General features: G+C 43.0%; 3 protein-coding genes across 7 annotated transcripts in view; 1 reads left to right on the top strand and 2 right to left on the bottom strand.

Moving 5' to 3' along the window:
* LOC311340143 (uncharacterized protein) overlaps nt 1-5033 on the bottom strand; it is a 25918-nt gene extending 20885 nt beyond the window's left edge. For all 4 annotated transcript variants that reach the window (XM_084465013.1, XM_084465010.1, XM_084465011.1 and 1 more), the window contains exons 1-2: nt 4666-5033; nt 24-94 (exon numbers count right to left, since the gene is read on the bottom strand). In XM_084465013.1, coding sequence (XP_084321139.1) covers nt 24-94; nt 4666-4782 — 188 coding nt within the window. In that variant the 5' untranslated portion in view covers nt 4783-5033. The remainder of the gene's footprint in view (nt 1-23; nt 95-4665) is intronic.
* Nucleotides 5034-5411: 378 nt separating this feature from the next.
* On the bottom strand, nt 5412-9524 carry uchl1 (ubiquitin carboxyl-terminal esterase L1 (ubiquitin thiolesterase)). Its single transcript, XM_084465938.1, has 9 exons — nt 9118-9524; nt 9009-9020; nt 8445-8573; nt 8096-8237; nt 7874-7959; nt 7079-7126; nt 6920-6989; nt 6782-6840; nt 5412-6422 (listed from the first exon to the last, which is right to left on the bottom strand). Exons 1-9 carry the CDS (start codon nt 9148-9150, stop codon nt 6339-6341), a joined length of 663 nt encoding a protein of 220 aa, XP_084322064.1. The 5' UTR covers nt 9151-9524; the 3' UTR covers nt 5412-6338.
* A 2379-nt stretch (nt 9525-11903) lies between these two features.
* Nucleotides 11904-20304, top strand: anxa5b (annexin A5b). Of its 2 annotated transcripts, none has more exons than XM_084465782.1 (13): nt 11904-12026; nt 12343-12382; nt 14407-14491; nt 14935-15029; nt 15798-15911; nt 15997-16087; nt 16477-16556; nt 17137-17187; nt 17525-17618; nt 17928-18023; nt 18506-18564; nt 19169-19294; nt 19853-20304. In XM_084465782.1, exons 2-13 carry the CDS (start codon nt 12380-12382, stop codon nt 19913-19915), a joined length of 957 nt encoding a protein of 318 aa, XP_084321908.1. In that variant the 5' UTR covers nt 11904-12026; nt 12343-12379; the 3' UTR covers nt 19916-20304. The 2 variants fall into 2 exon arrangements, with proteins under 2 accessions (XP_084321908.1, XP_084321909.1); XM_084465783.1 differs by having other exon boundaries at nt 11906-12026; nt 19172-19294.
* The last annotated feature ends 271 nt before the right edge of the window (nt 20305-20575 follow it).

Below are 20575 nucleotides of genomic sequence, written 5' to 3' on the forward strand. Positions count from 1 at the left end.
TGGAAGCGATGCCAGGAACATACTCGCACAACAGGATGCCATTCTCGAGACCGCTGCGGAAGCCCTTGTCTCCGAAGCTTCTCCCCGTCACGGCCTGAGGTGCAGAGAGATGACAGGAAGCACAGGCCATGGTAATGGATTAGGATCAGAGTTGCTTTTTCTAATGGCTACCAGTAACTCGCTTTAAGCTGAGAACCTCTAATGCAATGTCATTACATTGCACTGGTCATTCCAAAGCTGAAGATAGTTGCACTCAGTAGTAGCAAAACTATTCATGGTCAAAGGAAAATGTTGGAAAAGCTGGACTTTGGACTCAACCCTTTGGTGCGCTAACCACATAGGAAATATGCCTTTCAGCGCTCCCAGTTTTGTGCCACATGTCATTCCCTCTCTTTCAACCCACATTCTGTGCTGTCTACAATGCCGGAATCCAGTGCAGCGAGTGTGGCCAACCAACACAAACTCAATATATATAATCTATATATAATCTATACATAATCGACATCCTAGAGGATGGAATCATTTTCATTGTTGATTGAGATTAACTGAAGCATGCCAGAGAGTATCTATATTCTGGGTGCCATATAGATGCTAATCCCTAGCATCAACATTAAAACAACAAGTGGGTCTATATGGGGCACTGGTGCAAGTCGGATGGATTGTGTTTCGGCGTCCCTGGCCAGCAGTACCACTCGCCACGGTTCCCCCTTTTTGGAACCCCACATGGAAAGGAACCAATATAGAGGAGTGACACCATTAACATTGCAATGGCACACTGGCCAGTGTCCTAATTCTGTTGTCGCAACCTGCATGCTCACACACACACACACAACTGATTTAGATAGAGGGAGAGAACGAGAGAGAGGGACAGAAAGACAGAGAGACAAAGAGAGAGAGAGAGACAGAGATATAGAGAGAGAGAGCGAGAACAAGAGCAGCACAAAATGGTGTCATACAACTCAAATACCTGAGTATTGAGGCACATATTTTTTAGCTCAACCGGTTGCATAAATGGTGAAGAGATGGGGTGAAAAGAGAGGAGGTTTGACTGCCACTGGTCCAGACTTCTAATCCAGATTAACCCAGATTATTGGAAAGGGCACTATCAATTCATTGCAAGCACAGTTCCTTTCTCCTTCGATATTCCCATGCATTGACTAGCAAACTGTGTTGTTTGATAAAGGCAATATATGTAGAAGGCAAGTATACAATAAGATATTGTTGCTTGATATTCCCTCTCATTCTGTTCTACATGATGTAATGAATGCCTGGCAAAAAAGTTAATTATAGCAAGATTTACGTGTTACGTAAATCTAATTGGACAGATGTTTACTTTTCACGTGAAACCTTCCAGCATTTCTAACAAACACAAACACACACACACACACCAACACAAACAAACCATCTGGCACGATGTTGTGTTATTAGGCTCGCCTGCACCGCTCTAAAACATTTACCGCTCCCCCATGAATCATTAAGCATCCAGGGACACTACTGTGGGGAAGGAGGGCTGGACTACTTATCTGATTGTCTATAACATATCTTGAAAGGTTTTGTAAATAGATGTAGCTAAATATAAATAAATAAATAGAAACATTAAATATATATACAGTACAATTACCTACATAAATAATTGAGTGATAGACTGCTGGTTGTTAGTTGTTATTTGGTAAAACTTTAGTACAATTTAATTCAAAGATGATTGAGTCATAGGTTTGTCATTCGGGTCGAATTAGGACATGAAACGTCTATGCTTCCATGATTCAGTAGTTTGTGTGTGTCTCTGTGTGTGTGTGTGTGTGTGTGTGTGTGTGTGTGTGTGTGTGTCCGTCAGTGTGTGTGTGTGTGTGTGTGTGCGTGTGGGCGTTCATGCCCTGTATGCATGGTGAATTGGAGGAGAGCACTAGTAAAAAGCACTTTTGAGGAGTGTGTGTAAGACGGAGGCTTGAGTGAGCATCCATGTGTGTTGTATAAAAGACCCAAGCTAAAGGCCCTGTGGGACTTTAAGTACCAGTCGTCAGTAATTTGACCCCACCGGGACACACGCACACACACACACACACACACACATTTCAGTTCCCCTCCAGAGTGGCTCACGGCTGGTCAGTGGGGGTGAATGGCAGCAGCAGATACCATTTAAATGTGGAGGAGGAGGAGGTGGTGGGTGTGTCAGTACAGAGGAGTAGGGTAAACAGCAGACAAGTCCTTCTCTTAACATGCCATTTAACAACTGCAGGGAGAGTGTAGGGGTTGGATGGGTAGAGGAAGAGAGGCCAGTGGTTAAACAGGATGAGGATACAAAGGGGCAGACACTGACATAACAACATATGTTCAATCACTACCTTAATAGAGGAAGTAAAGGACACGAGAGAGAGAGAGAGAGAGAGAGAGAGAGAGAGAGAGAGAGAGAGAGAGAGAGAGAGAGACAAAGATTAGGAACAAGACTTCCTACAAAACTGTAGGAAGTCTTTAAATGTTCCTGCTGTTTGTATTCAGGATTATCATGGTGTAAAAGATAAATATTGGACTGCGTCCCGTGTCATGTCTCGCCTCCTGTGTGAGACCAATTACAAACCTCCTCTCTAACTCTAAGTTCATTAAGGACAGAGAGGGATTTGTTACATTTTGCTACATTTTACATGTCTGTGAGCCATGCTAACTCCACTGCCTGGCCTCATAGTGGGACTATCTTTGCACCAGTCGTGACGCTAGCATCAAGTACTTTGTCTCTCTCTATCTCTCATTAGATCCCACCGCTGGTTGTCAGACAGCCATCGGGTTGAGTTAATCTTCTTAGGTCTTTTGTGACATCTGGCACACATACCCTGCATACAAGCACAGATGTAAGCAGAAATGTGCTCTGTAGCGCACATTTCCCCCCGCTGAATCTCCATCTGCTGGGATTCCTGATATAACTTTTTGTCCTGGTTTTCCCCCTCCAGGATTGGCAGGTTACATCAAACAGCCACGTTGCTTTGTGGGTTGAAATCATGATGCCATGGGGAGAATGTTCATCGATGGATTGATTCTGACTCAGATGGAATACGAGCCAATCCATCCTGTCTTTAAACAGACATGGATGCCTGGCCTGTGCCAGGGTGATTTCCTGCTCTGGGCCTGTGGAGATATGTTGGTGATATATAGACCCCCCTGGTCAACGGCCCCTGGAGACAGTGACACCAGATAGGCTAGCCATGTTATGTTCCCATAGCAACCGGTGGCACTGTCACCCAACCTGGGTGCGTCTCAAAAGTTTGTGTGTGCAATAACATACATAGCTGGCCAACACATGCCCACCCAACCATTCACGCACACACACACACACACATACACACACACACACACACACACACTCACACTCACACACACACACACACACACACTCACACATACACACACACACACACACACACACACGCGTTATTACGCATGCACGCACAAACACACATATGCACAGGAATAACCTACACAGAAAGCTGGCATACAAAACCACACATTTGCACACAAACAGGCAATGAAAGGTAATGACATGCATGAATGCACCCGCATATACAAAGACCCACAAACACGCACACCCACTCAAGCACAAACACGCAAACTATCGGGACACATAGATAGTTGGGTGGCATAGTTGTCCACCTGTGTTAGCGTATGAATACACTGCCTACAAAAATAGAGTGAGCCCGTGTCTCAAAATAACTGGAGAATTAGGGTGAAAGCGCCACACGGAAAATAACACAAATATCATGACATAAGTGAGTCTCACCACAGGTTTTCAATGTAAGACCTAGTAGATTAATGAGCTATATGACCCCGTGTGTTAGAACATCAGCATAGACACATATTAGCCTATAATGTCACAATAGCATATTATCAAATATTCAGATCTGTGTTATTGGTTAAAACCTAGCACCGTGTTTCTATATATGCTTCTATTTAAAGACCCCGTCTGAAAAATGGGTCATTTTGAGCTTGTCCCCCGGCGACTACTAACCCCGGGGGTTAGTAGGCTCACATAGGCCTACTGCAAGCACACTGATTCGGAAGGACCAGTGCGATTGAAATTCATGTTTCACGGTTGGTGACAGACAGTAAGCGATGTAAAAAAAAACACAACGGGACGAATAATCTTCCTGGCCGACATCTACTCATTGAAGCATCTCTTGCGTGAATGCTGGCCTGGTTTCATAACCATGGCAACCGGAATGCCCTAGCGCCTGAAAAGGGGGCGTTGTTTATCCTTGCGAGGAGAACATGGGTCTCCTCTCTTGATCGACATAACCCAGTGAACACACTCTTAACTTATATGTATTGGACCTGGATTCTACAGTCTATACTGGGCTATATGCAAACTTGTTGAATGATGGCCTATATGCGTGTCATTCTGCCAGCCTACTACACGCAGAGGGAGAAACATGCAAAACAAGCACACGTGTGAGCGGATCTCCACACATTCCAGTACGCAGCTGAACCCCTGGTCCCGCATTGTCCACAGTCGCAGTAATCCGACACTAGGGCCACCGCAGCGTACCCCAACAGGTGACGGTGCGCCGTTGTATTTATACATCCCACTCGGGACGCATCCGACTGTGCGACTGACCATTGCGTCTGCTAGGCTACTCTCTTTCGGTTAAAAGTCTGCGTGTTTTGGATGACGCCGCTTACCTCTATCCATTCCTGCGCCTCTTGAAATGCGGGTTCAGGATGACTTGCCTCAATTGGCTCCGATTCGTTTTCCGGAGCATTTATTGATGCGTGGCTATCCGCGCTGGGACTAGTCATTTCTTTTTTAGGCTACCGAACACCAGGCCGGCTGGGTGCAAGAACAAACTATCCGGTATCAATGGGCGATTGTTGACGTGATACAGCCCCCTTTCAGAAGAGTCGTGTTATTGTCGTCGAGTTAGGGGCGATCCGTTATCCTCGTTTGAAACGGAAAACCTCAAACAGAGCTCCCATGAAGCGTAGGCCGGACCTTTATGACGAATGTTCCTCTTGCGGCGGCAGAGATGGAGCGAGCTCCTGCTACTCCCACACAGCAACACACAAACCAGCCGCTAAAAATAATGAGCCGCGTAGCGCCAGGCGAACACTGCTGTCCATAGCGTCTGTAGCGCGCGCGTGTGGAGGAGGACGGGAATGCGCACAAGATAATCTGTCGAGGGGGCGGGGGCGAGAGAAAGTGGTGTCTTTAAAGCACGGTCCGGTGATATTGTAGCTGTCGTTTTTTATGATGGGATGCACTTTAATGGAAAATATATGAAAAAAGTATTACCATATATCAAAGTTAACATGTACATAGCCGTTGCGTGCATTTTTTCCATGTTGTAGCAACCAACTGTAAGGAGGACATATACTTCCAGATTAATAATAAAGGCATAGTAGAAAACTCAAGCCCATTATTTGTTTGGAACAGCTTTATTGAATAGTCAGAACTGCATTGCCAACACCAAGAACAGAGAGGCTGCAAAAAGGTAACGTATTGATCACAGCCTAGAAATGCCATCACCTCAAAATGAACAGTAATACATCCCAAGAAACGGTGGTTTGGGCCGCTTCTTGTTCGGCAGTTTAGGTTCAATGTAAACTAACATTTCACAATAAGGCAATTGTCAATAGCATACTGGCATGACCACAATTAGTATAATAACTTAACATCCAAAATAAAGTGCAATCTAACACAACTGTGGTTCCTAAATGAACATCGAAAAAAGGTGACCACCAATTCAACCACTGACATAACCAGCATTTGTTTCAACACATTTTCATTACCACCTTTGTTTTTTCCTCAAATTACAGCGCATAACTCACACCACTGTTCACAATCCAATTGTTTTCAAACTGGACCTTTCCCCTTCCATAGGAATGTCAAAACAGCCTAAATCCAACCTTTAGAACGTAACAGTTCTCTTGACATTCCTCTAATTCACTGGTATTCATACCGTTGCCTCTGAAGGCACTTGTGCATCAGTCTGTTTTGACTTAGAAAAATCACGGATCAACGATAACAAACAGAAACTCAAAAGTGAAAAAAAAAGAAAAAAAAAAAAGTGTAGTCGCATAAAAAATACCTTTTTGCTACTAAGCAACATTTGACAAGAGGCAGCATTCTTTAGTGAAATATTGTTTAAATGTGTGCAAGAAAACATTTTGCTTTGAGAGATTTTCTTGTTGAGCTTTGCAAGCAACCATTGTGGAACCATTTGTTATCTATAGTGCATTTTCACGTATGTGTGTGTACCAGTCATTCTAACGTCAAGGTGAATCTTTGATTCCTCATGTGCGCTTGGTGTAATGTAGTGTTACTTGAAACGACACCCAGCAATCCCCTGATGAGTTTATGTGCGACAAAGAGCCACTGCAGAGAAGCGAACTTCACCTTTCTCTCTTTCCATGAACTCACGACACACCGTTGCCGCATCCTGCAGAGATACCAAGGAAAAGGAGTTCAGTTGGTTGTTTAAAAATAATGATGTTTGTATAAACAGTTCCCTCTGGTGGTCATCATGACAACTAGGGGGGCCATGAAGGAGGGTGAGTAAGTACTTTACAGTTAAACTATTTCAGACTCCACAGGGTAGTGTTGAAGTGGCAGATATAAACAGCTGAATTAAACCTTAATATTTTTTAACGGAAGCTCAAAGCTAATCGTGGCACAGGGAGTATTGTACAAAATGCTATGGCTGTACAATGTGCATATGGTTCAACAGTAGCAGATCAGTAGTAGTGAATATGGAATAACATATCCTATCTTAACATAGGGAATTTAGCTGAACATTACCGATAAGAAAGAGTCATCCTTGGTGGATCCGTGTGTTACAGGTCCATCGATTCGTCCATCTGGGAAGAGAATGTCATCCATCACACAGTGAGCTTGTACTTGTATATGAACGCTGTAAGAACAATGACATTCACTCACCAAGCTCGTGAAGCTTTCCATTCACATTGACAAAGGCAATAAAGTGGAAGTTCACTTCATCGGCTTCGGGCTGCAAAAATGAAATGGAAAATATTACAATACATGAATAACATCCAAAATCACAAATTAAATCGGGGTTATTCTTCTTCTGAATCTTACCCTGCACTGGCCCTGTGCTGCCGCTTCATCATGAGCCTCACGGATGGCCTGGCAATAGAAATATTAAAAACATTTGAGATATAACGTTGAGGTGGGCGGCATTAGCTCAGGAGGTAGAGGGGGTTGACTGGTAACCGCAAGGTTGCTGGTTCGATCCTCGGCTCCTCCTAGCTGAGTGTCGTGGTGTCCCTGAGCAAGACGGCTCACCCTGAATGGCTCACCCTGACATTCACCCACGCATGAATGGGTGAATGTCAGTCAAACACTGTAAAGGCCCTTTGGATAAAAGTGCTATATAAATGAGGACCATTTAGATATCATCCTGTATAAATTAATTATATACAACTGAATAAGAAAAGAGACAGACGTTGTTTGAAGTCCATTAGTAAAACGGTAGTCTCCTATGAGATCAGTGATTTGATTAGGGCAGCATAGTAGTCACTATGTCTATTGTCTATGTCTATATCTGCCTACTTTGCCTCCACAGTCCTGTAAAACTCAGCAGTGTTTGGTGCTCTCTAGTGGAGAGATGATGTAACACAACAGTTCTGCCGTTAACTCATTTTTAGATGTTATTGATTAGATGCATGCCCTGCCCATAGCTCTATTACCATATACAAATCGAAATTACTCATTGGCAGTAAATAACTACAGGTTGAAGCTTTGTTAGAACAATCCACTAAGGGCTGGATACTGCCGATGTCCGGAAATACAGCTACAATGGTTTTGTGGAAGTAAAGTCAATTACGATTATTAGCCATGAGAAATCTGTTTTGTTGCAATAGGATGCAGTACCTGGTTCTTCTCCAGTTGTTTGGCACGGTCCTCAGCCGTCATGTCAGCTGTTTCATCCAGAAACTTCTTCAAAGCAGAGTCACTGTCTATAGCAAACACACAATGTATTTTATCTGCAACTCGAGATTAAATAAAGGTTGAATGAATTACATGAATATCCAATTCATAAAAAACAACTACTAATGTCAGCATACATAAACATTAAATTAAATGCATACTCACTAAACTCCATTTTGCTTTTATTGTTTGCGACAGTGTGCAGGAGAGCGACAGTGCCACAGGAATTGACCACTGTCTGTTTCAGGAAGTAGACATCTGAATTCACAGACAGCTTGTCTGCCTGCGTCTCTCTGAAGGACTCATGCTGTGTGTGACACACACACACACACACACACACACACACACACACACACACACACACACACACACACACACACACACACACACACACACACACACACACACACACACACACACACACACACACACACACACACACACACACGTTGACCCCACCCTGAATCAGAATCAAGCCGTCCCCTCATTCAATTCAATTTAAATGATCGTTTACCTTCGGTGTAAGAGGGAAGAGCAGCATCAGGGCGCAGCAAGGGCTTGGGACAGTAGATAAGGGCTCACCCTCCAGTCCCAAGACGTCAACAAAACGCCAGCTTCCGCCCACGCCTAACTTGCTCAACATCTGATACATACAAAACACACACAGCGACACGGGTGGTTGAGGGAACAAATCATCTTGTTGTCGAGTCTTTTAAATCGAAATGACTCATTCGGCGGGTCCTGGGCTGGTCCTCTGTCGATGGAGGCGCGTGGCGGTCCGACCACGCCCGCCTGGCCGGTGCACCCAGACACAGGGGCGCGAGACACGGGGATGCTGCCGTCATTGTCACCCCGATGATACGCAGAAGACGCCGTGGTTCGGTTCTCCCCGCTTCTCTTCTCCGTCATCATTTTGGAAAATGTCAAATTCGCTAATGTACCTTATTTATTTTTTTTGGTCCAGCACGTTTGCCGTTTATTTAGCCTAATTGTTGCACTGTGAAAGACGACATGACTTACCCGGCTAACCTCTACAACACACACCCCGTTAAGACAGCGTGACTCAGCGTCTACCCACCTTGTTGAGCATCTGTAACGACAAAGGAACACAGGCGAGTTTAGTTCGCTTTTTCTAAGATATATATCTCGTGAAAGACAGAATATAACCCGTTATTTGCCGGTCGAACCTCAGGGTTGATTTCCATTGCGTTCCACTCCATGTTGATGGTGTAAGCTAGCTGGGTTGAGGAGATAGACAACAACTCGGTCGGTCTCAGCCAACGTTTCTTTCGTCTCGTTCGCTTGGGATTGTGCACGAGGTTAATGTGCTAACGGTCATATCCCATCTCAGTTTATAAGAGGGGTGGGTTTCAACGAAAATAAAACTGATATGAACAATTTGTTTACATCTGAAATAATATGTATACACATTGCTGCAAAATAAAATATACTTCGCTTATTGCAGTAGACAGGTGAAATAAAAATGGGCTAATTTAAAAAGGACATTGTTTTCCTCCCCCTCACATAATGGTAGAGACCAAATAACGTGGTCGTCGTAGAAAAAAACAAAAACATTTATATAGAATGTTCCAGTCAGTAGGTCTATACAAAACTGCGAGTTATAAAAAAAGAACCACCCACGTATAACATACAATGAAGTATTAAACTGAGTATAAAACGGAATTATTCCACCACCATATACATCTGTTGAACCATTCATCCAACTCTCCACCCACCCATCCATCTAACTCTCCACCCACCCATCAATCCATCAATCCATCCATCGTCCATCTGTCCATTCAATATATACATACATAGATAAATACAAAGATACATAGATGCATTTCTTGTTCCTCCTCAAGATTTCTTTCTTTGTAATTAAGGGAGTTTTTTCTTGCCCTCTTGGGGGCTAGGATCAGGGGGATGTCATAAATAAATGGCCTGTTAAGCCCTTTGAGACTGTACCGGTGATTAAGGGCTATACAAATAAAACGGAATACATACATACATACATACATACATACATACATACATACATACACATACACACAGTCACATATTTGGTCAACAAACTCAAATTGCATTCTGACTTATCAAGATTATTGAATTTTGAGGTACAACATCACATTTCCAGAATGTTTAGTCACACCATGGTTGCCATGACAAAGGACCTAATCAAAAACAGTCAGACAATATTTCCTTGTCATCAGCATCGCTAATCGTATTGGGGATTTTATATATCGGCATGGGTGGAATGATCAGATGACCAAATTCTGGGGCCCAGGCACAATGTAGGGACTTCATACTGTCGCTTTGTGCTCCTCTAGCGGGACTTAGGCTAGGTGCCTCGATAGGGAATGTAGTCTATTGTCATCGTGAATCACAGGCTCACAGAAAACACAAACATGAGCATGGAATACAGGGTCATTAAATACATCCTCACAGAGTAGCATGTTTTTCAATGTCAACGTGTGGTGAACTCAGGGTCTGGGTCGAACTCAGGATCTGACCATCTTTACAAATTAGAGCAACACATTTTTAGCAACATTTTTATGGAACTTGCTGAGGAATATAACAGATATGCTGGGTTGTGAACCAAATACATACAGGACTCAAGATGGGATTCAGGGCAGTGGTTCCCAAACGTTTTGGGCCTGACAATTTGTGCTGAATGCTGCCTTCCTTTTGTTCACTTTCTTTGAATCTTTGGCCTTACGAATTACACAAATATGACCTTCTCAATAACCCAATATGATTTTTTGTAGAAGTTGCTTTAGATGGAGATTCAAACCAATCTGTCTAAAAAGCACAATGCTATGGAAACCAAATGGGCATTGATTAAATTGTAATCAGAGGTGAAGATAGCCTTCTCCAAACAGTATTGATTATAGAACACATACCTGCAGGGTGCACTTGTTGGTTTGTGTGTGTGTGTGTGTGTGTGTGTGTGTGTGTGTGTGTGTGTGTGTGTGTGTGTGTGTGTGTGTGTGTGTGTGTGTGTTTCAGAGAGAGAGAGAGAGAGAACGAGAGAGAGAGTTTGGGTTGATGAATACACATAGGTGAGGTATGGAATGCTGCTCTTCTATAGAAAAGCGAGGATGACAGAAGGGAGAGCTTACTCTGGAATGCAACACCTTGTTCTAACCTTCCTGCACTGTTACAGCAGAGGACATTGAGATTAACCATTTACAGCAAGGTAGGCTTTTCTATCAGATTAGCTTTATTGATTGAGACCTCTTTATCTCTTCTTCCTTTTTTGCTGTACAGTTCAGTGCAATAAACAATCGAGGAGTGGATCAATCATTGATAGAACACAGAACAGACAAAGCTCTTTTGTTTAGACGACATCGGCTTTTCTGTGACTTATTTGAAAGGTCCTCAAGACAGGCGAAAAGAGTAAAGAGACACTTCCGAGACTGCACGACAAAGGGACCGAGAAGAAGTGTATACTGTTTGCAGACAATCGACTAGAATGCATATCCCAAAGCCCCACATGATTGAGGTCAGTGGTGGCCCACCGTTAGCCACCGGCTGGGAGCGGAGCGTCGAGGTGTACGGTTGTCTGTTCCTCCTGATCAGCTCCCTATTCGCGGTGCTACTGTGGCTCTTACTGCGAGAGTCACGGCGGTATGGACGTTGACACAAACCGTCCAATCAAAGGCTAAAAAGCTGCTATAATAAAGAAGTATTTGCTGTTTGTTGTTGTTTTTGTATGCTCTTGTTGGTGATTCAAGTGTCGGCTGTATACACGTTGTAAATTGGATGCATGTTTATGGATTACATCAGTAAAAATAAAGTGTCCACAGTCCGCTGTCCACCCATTGCGACAGTGTTTACTTTGAACACGAACCGTGTCCTGCGCTGCTCGGGGTGAGGAACATCATTTCCCAGGATGCCTCGAGAGAGAAGTTTGCCGTGCGCGATCGTCGTCACCGGGGTGTGGCCCAAAATCACACGCACGGGACTGACTTTTTCTACTGAGCGTCGCCCCCTCATCGCCCTTCCCTCTCTCTCCTTCTCTCCTCAACCATCTTCTCTCCAACTCGTCTGCGAGATCGGTGAATTTATAACCGCATCCAGTGACACTTAAACTCAGGTAAGTCGCTTCACTTGTGGAACTGTTATAGGCCGTAGCACCAGTCAGTGTAGAACGTTTTAAACGTCCTGGTGGAGGGACGGGGCCAGGGGCTACCTGTTTAGATAATGGAGCCACGTAGGGTCTGATGAAGTCTGACAGGACGAACGCGGACAAAGTCAAGGCAATGAGAATTTAAACTACTGATTTGATTTTTCTTTCAGTAAGCTCTGCTCATCGTTTTGAATTCGTTACATTTGTGAAAAGATGAAAAATGATCAACGGTACAGTATGCTTTTACTCAACTTTCCTTCCATTTCCTTATTTTTTTTAACAGACGACCTTTCTCCGTTGAAGCCCGGGACAAAGTCAACATGGTAAGTTATATTACCTATCTTAACAATTAAGTTCACTGCTTTGGTGAATATGTCACATACAGGTGAAATCCCGTTATTTATGCAAATGTAGGCCCCATATCATTCTAATTCTAGCGTCTATAATCAAGTATTAGACAACGCCCTCTTAACTTTAAACGGATAATCCGCAAGTTGTATTTGCTTTGGAGGGGGCGTATCTCGCTCGGTTAAACCGTATCCAAATAGTGACCAAAAGTAAAAAGTAAAGTAATCTAATGTCAGAACTTCGAGCATTCTTATTCTTTTTGTTTATAAACGCTGTGTGTGTGTGTGTGTGTGTGTGTGTGTGTGTGTGTGTGTGTGTGTGTGTGTGTGTGTGTGTGTGTGTGTGTGTGTGTGTGTGTGTGTGTGTGTGTGTGTGTGTGTATAAAGAGCGATTGAGCAGCATAGCGGATACATTTGGGGAACTCTTAAGTGCGTGACTCATAGACTCCTTTCCATCTTGGTCGACCTCTGTCTCTACCTCCCTCTCTCCCTCTCTCTCTCTCTCTCTCTCTCTCTCTCTCTGTCCCTCCCTCCCTCGATCCCCTCTCTCTCTCTCTTCTCATTTCCATGTGTTTTTCATATGCCGTTGGTAGTCGCCCTCCCTCTTTTTAAGGAGCATTATGTCTGGTCTGTCTGTTACATATTCTGTACTCCAAAAAGTGTTTCCCTATTACTTACTGTTAATACATTTTTCAGAATGTACAGTGCTTGTTCAGTGCTATTTTATTTTTAAAAAATTTAGTAATATTTTTGAGTAAAAAAAAAATAAAGACCAGAGTAGACCTTAACAATGGAAAAGTTTTCAAAAATGTGCATGATCCTTGAGATCCATGTGAAAATAAGAAGGGGGCTCATACAGCTTCCCTATTTTCAGTTCATAGAGGAAGCTGCTGGAGCTTTAAAGCTTCGTAAATTATTAGTTAGAACAGCTGCTTTTTCTTTGTGGTGCTTGAAAAACAGTGGACAATGCAACTTGCCCCCCAGTTACAAGTCATGCAGCCCGTCTTTTCATTGTTTTGTGATAGAAAGGAGTTGAAATGCATTGCATTTGTCAAATGTATAGCGTTTCTCTCAGTTAGCATTGATCCTGTCCCATTTCTGTTTTTCTCCTGACACTATAATTTGTGTCAGGAGATCTTGCTTGGCACCTCTCCTGTGATGATGTCTGTCCTCAGTGTAGAAAACTGAATGTCCCATGGACATTCCTTGTTAGGATGACTTGTTAGGTTCGCTCTTGGCATTCCTTGTATTCTTAGGCGTAGTTTATTCCAGAACATTCCCGTGGTTTTTTTCTCCCAAACATCATCACTCAAAGTGGACGCCTACCCACCCACCCCTCATGAAAAAGGACCTGGATCTCACTCTGCTCTAAGCAGCTGTACTTCTCAATTGTTGCTGCATTAAAAGGAATCATTGTTGGATGAGATCCACCAGGGTCTCACTATGTTGACAAAACAACCCAGGGGCAGTTGAGCATAGTTATTTGAAGAAGGGCTTATCTACATAATATATAATATACATAATCCTAAGCCCTTCTTCAAATAACTACACTCAACAGCCCCTGGGTCTACAACTGTCTACAACTGAGACAGATATTATCTGTCTCAGTTGTAGACATAACCAAAAAATATGGTGTTCCTAAAAGTATTTAACAAACATCTTGCATGCACAATCAATATATTTACATTTTTTACCCTGCATTAATCATTAAATGTTATGTCAATATCAAGGATGTTCTGCTTTGTTTAAATTTGGTTGAATTATGTTAGCACTATATAATTACACTGTTGTTATCAGTATTTATTTGCTACAAAAGGCACATTGAGTGATCACTATCTAATCACGTCTGAAACTGCCTTTCACGTTTACAGCCTTACGTCATCTCTCAATGGACGTTTTTTTTCAAAAGCATTTGGGAAACCAGTTGCCATGTGTGTATTGTTGTAACATGTCATATAACTCAAATGAGCTTCTCATAATGTCATATATCATCTCCACAGGCCGGTAGAGGAACCATAAAAGCTAGCGCTAACTTCAAGGCCGAAGAGGATGCAGGGACGCTGTACAAGGCCATGAAGGGACTGGGTAAATATACTTCACTTTGCTCTAGGCCTCTTGTCTTTGTGTTTGTGTTCTGTGGAACCTATGGGACGCTGTCATTTGATACTGATGAAGGCGCCTGTCCGGACTTTGGCCCCGGTCAATATAAGTCCCGAAGTAGCAGCAGGCCAATGGCTAATTAGGACCCTTTCAACAGCATGTAATCTCAGGTGTCACCATAGAGCCTTTTCCACAGTACACCTCCGGCATAAGAGCAATTGTTGTTATTTAAACATCACTAATAATGTGTTACATCATCCTGAGGCATCATGACTCCAGAGCAAACCTGTTATTAGATTTGCTTAAAAAAACAAACAAATGTTGACTCAAGTTAAAATATGAGCTAAGGTTAATAAAGGAACTTGGTAAACTTGTTTACAAGAACCTATGGCTCACGGGCTGTGTAACTATGGTGTTTGTTGCCATAGGTACCGATGAGGACTCTATCCTGCAGTTGTTGACATCTCGCAGCAATGCTCAGAGGCAGCTGATCAAGGCCTCATACAAGACCCTGTACGGAAAGGTGAGGCTAACCAAACGATCACAGAGCGATGGATCGTGTATAAAGAAAAACATCAACAGCGAACCCACCATTCATAGAAAATCGATATAATATATATATATTTTTTTATATGTATATATATATATATATATATATATATATATATATATATATGGTATATATGGTATATATATATATATATATGGTTAAAAAAAATTATATATATATATATAATTTTTTTTTGCCAATAGATTAGACTCTTGCCATAGGGGCAGGGGAATCGGGGAGTGAGTATTTTGCTCATTCCAAGAGTGACTCACTGAGCAAATTCAAATAGTGCTCTCGCAAGAACTCTGGATTTCCAGGGTAGTATCGGCTCCAAATATCGGCTCAAGAAAATCGGTATCGGCGTATCGGTCATCGGCTAAGGCTGATGAAAAAAAATCGGTATCGGTCAATCCCTAGTAGAGATACACATATATAGTACACATAGTGTATAAGTGTGCATATTACCGCCAATCATCAACATACACAATATAGACCTCTCCATTGTTCACACACACACAGAACTTAGCAATAGGATATTAAATTAAATTCAACAAAACTACATTCAACCGGATTTGGGGTCATATAGATTTACATTTCGAAAGCATACAAAAAGTAAGATAAGATTCTGATAGAACGAATGAATGCATGTTGTGGGACGGTATGTGTAGACTCAACAAATCTGGGATGTCCATGTCAAAGATAAGTCCCACGCATACATGACAATTAATGTCTCCATCTCAGGATCTCATCGATGACCTGAAGGGGGAGCTGGGTGGGAAATTTGAGACCCTCATTATGGCTCTGATGACCCCACCCCTCGCCTATGATGTCGAGGCGCTGCGCAACGCCATCAAGGTAGGCACCGTCGTCAACGAATGACTAAATAAAAGAACACCACCCGCCGGAGAATAACCTCTGACCCTATACGGTGCCATGTCAGGGGGCAGGAACCGACGAGAAGGTCCTCGTGGAGATCCTGGCTTCCAGAACATGCCAGCAGATCAAGGATATCGTCGCTGCCTACAGACAGGGTAAACCCAATGGCCATTTCACACTGTCAAGTCCTTGGATGTTATTAAATATTGGTAGACATGGTTTTAAGATGATAAATATTTCCTGTTCCAAGGAAACTTTAAAACCTAAAACCTACTCTGTGTGTGACTGTGTGTCTGTCTGTGGGTGTGTGTGTGTGTGTGTGTGTGTGTGTGTGTGTGTGTGTGTGTCTGTCTGTGTGACTGTGTGTCTGTCTGTGGGTGTGTGTGTGTGTGTGTGTGTGTGTGTCTGTCTGTGTGACTGTGTCTGTCTGTGGGTGGGTGTGTGTGTGTGTGTGTGTGTCTGTCTGTCTGTGTGACTGTGTGTCTGTCTGTGGGTGGGTGTGTGTGTGTGACTGTGTGTCTGTGGGTGTGTGTGTGGCTTTCAGAGTATGATGATAATCTGGAGGAGGACATTGCCGGGGATACATCAGGTCACTTCAAGAGACTGCTTGTTATTTTACTCCAGGTACTTCTACTTTACTCTATTATACTGCTGTTCTCTGTGCCGTTTTAATCTACTCTAATTCACCAATCTCTTCTCCTCTGTACTCTACTAAAATACTCTGTCGTACTCTAATATAATCTCTATTCTAGTCACATTCATCAGACCTTAGATTAACATCTAAAGCCTTATTGATGTTATCCCTCCAAGGTTTTAAAATCAAACAGTGTAGTAGACTGACTGTAGTTGCCACTTCAAACACACTTGGTAAAATCGAATTCTGAATCCGCCATCTTGCCACTCTGCCCCTTGCACTTGCTGGATTCCGACACGGATGCCATGCAGTCACCCCCAAGAAGTTCGGCAATAGCAGTTAATTGAAGTTCTTGATCCTAGATTAGTTCTACTCTATTCTACCCTACTCTACTCTATTATACTAAACTCTATTATAATTATGTTCTAATCTTCTCTTCTCTGTTATAGTATTCTCTACTCTTATACTCTGTACTCTTTTCTACCCTACTCCATTCTATTATACTCTTCTCCATTCTATTCTGCTCCATTCTACTTTACTGTACTAATAGCAGACTACTCTTTGTTCTAGGCTAGCAGACAGCAGGGGGTCCAGCATAACACCGTTGAGGCTGATGCCGAGGTGAGTTCCCGAAATGCTCAGACCACTCTTAAGTCAATATTCCCCTTGCTGTACCAATAGTGTCTTTGAATATGTTCTGTTTTCAAATGGGTGTGACTGTCACGTGTATCTGGCTCGGAGCAATTGTATATGCTTCCCTCTAGTGGCCGGATTATGTATAGCACAATAATGTTACATGTTCGGTTGCCTCATGTCACAAGAAACTCATTAAACATGTTTTACTTGGCCTTGCTGATTAATTATCTTTCAGAATTTATTTTGAATGAAATATCTAGATTTTAAACGAGTTGTTTATACAGTAGGGCGTTGACTGTGGGATGTGTTCCTATGGTTTCAGGCCCTGTTCAAGGCAGGCGAGTCAAAGTTTGGGACTGACGAACAGGCCTTTGTCACCATCCTGGGAAACAAGAGCGCCGAGCATCTCAGGAAAGGTTAGTGTGTGTGTGTGCATATGTGTGTGTGTGCATATGTGTGTGTGTTTGGGTGGGTGTGTATTTGTGTGTGTTTGAGTGGGGTAGTATGCATGTGTGTGTGTGTGTGTGTGTGTGTGTGTGTGTGTGTGTGTGTGTGTGTGTGTGTGTGTGTGTAGGTGTATGCGTGCGTACGTCTGTGTTTGTGTGTGTCTGCGAGTGTGTGCAAACTTGAATAATATTTCACAATTTGAACAATTTCCTGAAGTCCTGCTGAATGCTTGTGTGTGTGTGTGTGTGTGTGTGTGTGTGTGTGTGTGTGTGTTCCAGTGTTTGATGCCTACATGAAGCTGGCTGGATACGAGATGGAGGAAAGCATCAAGAGGGAGACATCTGGAAATCTGGAAAGCTTGCTGCTCGCCGTGGGTATGTAACCCACACACACACACACACACACACACACACACACACAACCCCGTTTTTATCACATTGTGAGGAACACTGACTGGCAGCTGCCTCATGGGATCCACCCTTTCTGAAGGGTCTAGAGACATGGTTTTGCTTAATTCATTATAAATGTATGTGAACACAGAGCAGACTTGGAACATCCAAAATCAACACCACTGTTAGTAACTGAACAATTCATGACAAGCCTTTCATTTAACACATTTTGGATTGAAACCTTAATATTAGATTACATAAAACTTAATCTAATAATCCAGACTGCCAGATTTTTCTTCAAAATCAGATCAAATTGTAAAATATAATTGCAAACGTAGGATTAACACTGGGTTCCGTTTTTTTTTTTTTTTTTTTCAAGAAAACTGTACCATGCATATTAGCAGAAAGTTTTGTATTGCGCCGACCTCCAGAGATTTGAAGTGTTGTTTTCTTGTCTTCCTTCTCAGTGAAGTGTGCCCGCAGTGTCCCCGCCTACTTTGCGGAGACCCTGTACACCTCCATGAAGGTAAACGCACCATCTCTCTCTTCAACCTCCACCGCTGTCAAACCCTGTGGCACCATTGCAAGAGATTTCAAAGATCTATCTTATCTTGTAATGTTAAGATCACATCCTTTCGTTAGATCCCCAGGAATTTAAAATACATATCACTGACCAAAACCAAAGGTGTTCTACAGAAGGCCCAACAGGTTCTTTATGATGACTCGGGGCTACCTAGTGTGCACCATGAAATAGTCTTTCACAAAGACACAGATTTGAAATCAGTTCTGAAACCTCCAACAACTTACAACTTTATACCGCTGTTTCTTTCTGAGGAGAGAACTGAAGTTGTTCCCTCTCAAGCTCCCAGCTGAGAACTGAGAAACACCACAACCAACCCGAATGAATAGCGAGAGGGACACATAGCGCAGGTGCACCTGGTTCTCCATACCAGGAAAAATGAAAATGAAACGAAATGAAGCTAAATTACAGAACACCTTTACATTCCAATTGTCTCTGTTGTGACATTTTTCAGGCAGTAGTGTTGTTTGAATGACACCTTAACGTGTGCGTGTGGGTCTGTTGCGTGTCATGTGTTTACGCGTGTCACCCCCGGTGTTCTGTAATGGAGCAGGGTGCAGGAACCGACGACGACACCCTGATCAGAGTGATGGCCAGCCGCAGCGAGGTGGACATGATGGACATCAGAGCTAACTACAGGAGGATGTTCGCCGGCTCCCTGCACGCCGCCATCAAGGTGTGTGTTAACACACATACTGCATGTCATGCTACACACACACACACACACACACACACACACTCACACGCGCACACATATATTATGATATATTTATATGCAGGGCATTTAGCAGACGCTTTCGTCCAAAGCGACGTACAACCATTCATACACACATTAACACCGACGGCGGAGTCAACCGTGCGAGGCGACAGCCAGCTCGTCAGTACAATTTAGGTCTTGCTCAAGGACACCTCGACACTCAGCTAGGAGGAGCCGGGGAATGATCAAGCAACCTTGCGATTACCAAGTCAATTCGCTCTACCTCCTGGGCTACTGCCGCCCGTGTACATAAGTACTATGTACATATGTATATGTACATATTATGTACATAGTACATAGTACGTATGACCATGCACACGTAAACACCCCAACATATATATGCATACGTACCCACAGATACACACACACACACACACACACACACACATTCACAAATTATTATGCAGACATTCAGAGCATGATATTAAGTGTGTGTTTTTGCATGTGTGTGTGTGTGTGTGTGTGTGTGCTCTACAGGGGGATACCTCTGGTGACTACCGTAAGGCCTTGCTCCTGCTCTGTGCAGGAGACGACGAGTAGGCAGCAGCACCAAGCCTGCTCAAAGAAGGACATTACCTGAAGTGCCTGGTCCCTGTCAGCCTGTAAGACAGTCCATTACTCAAACTTAGGAAGCCGTTCTCCACAATGCCATGTGCGGTACTCACTGGAGGTTTATACACACTTTCTCTAAAAAAGTATCTCTTTGAAGGGTAGCTAACATTTTGATTCATACCAAAGAAGTTTTGAGGTCCACTAATTGCAATATGATGTTTATGTTTTCAAACCAAAATATCAAATTTTCTTCGTATGCACTTTGTATTTACAATCCAAGTGAAAGGTTGTCCATTTTTAACTCACCTGTTATCTTGAGGGTCTATTTTACCCCATTCAATGTTTAAACTAAAAATAAATATATAAAATTAACACAATGGTTTGTTTTCAATGTCCTGTACACATTTTGAATTCATCAGCTCATTCTTGGGGTTGATGTGTGGTCTGTGGTCTGTTTTACATGAGTAAAACTTTGAGGTCACTATTACATTTTTATCATCTTCATCAAACAGCCCTCTGCATTAGGGTCCTAACCTCACCACACCTGTAGCAGTGCGAGCGAGGACCACCGATAGTTCACACACGATGGGGGAAGAGCATATAAAAGCTTACACAGCAGCCTTCTGAACCTTGTCCCAGAGTGCTCTG

Source organism: Micromesistius poutassou (genome assembly GCF_964030765.1).
Source record: "Micromesistius poutassou genome assembly, chromosome: 3".
NCBI lineage: Eukaryota > Metazoa > Chordata > Actinopteri > Gadiformes > Gadidae > Micromesistius > Micromesistius poutassou.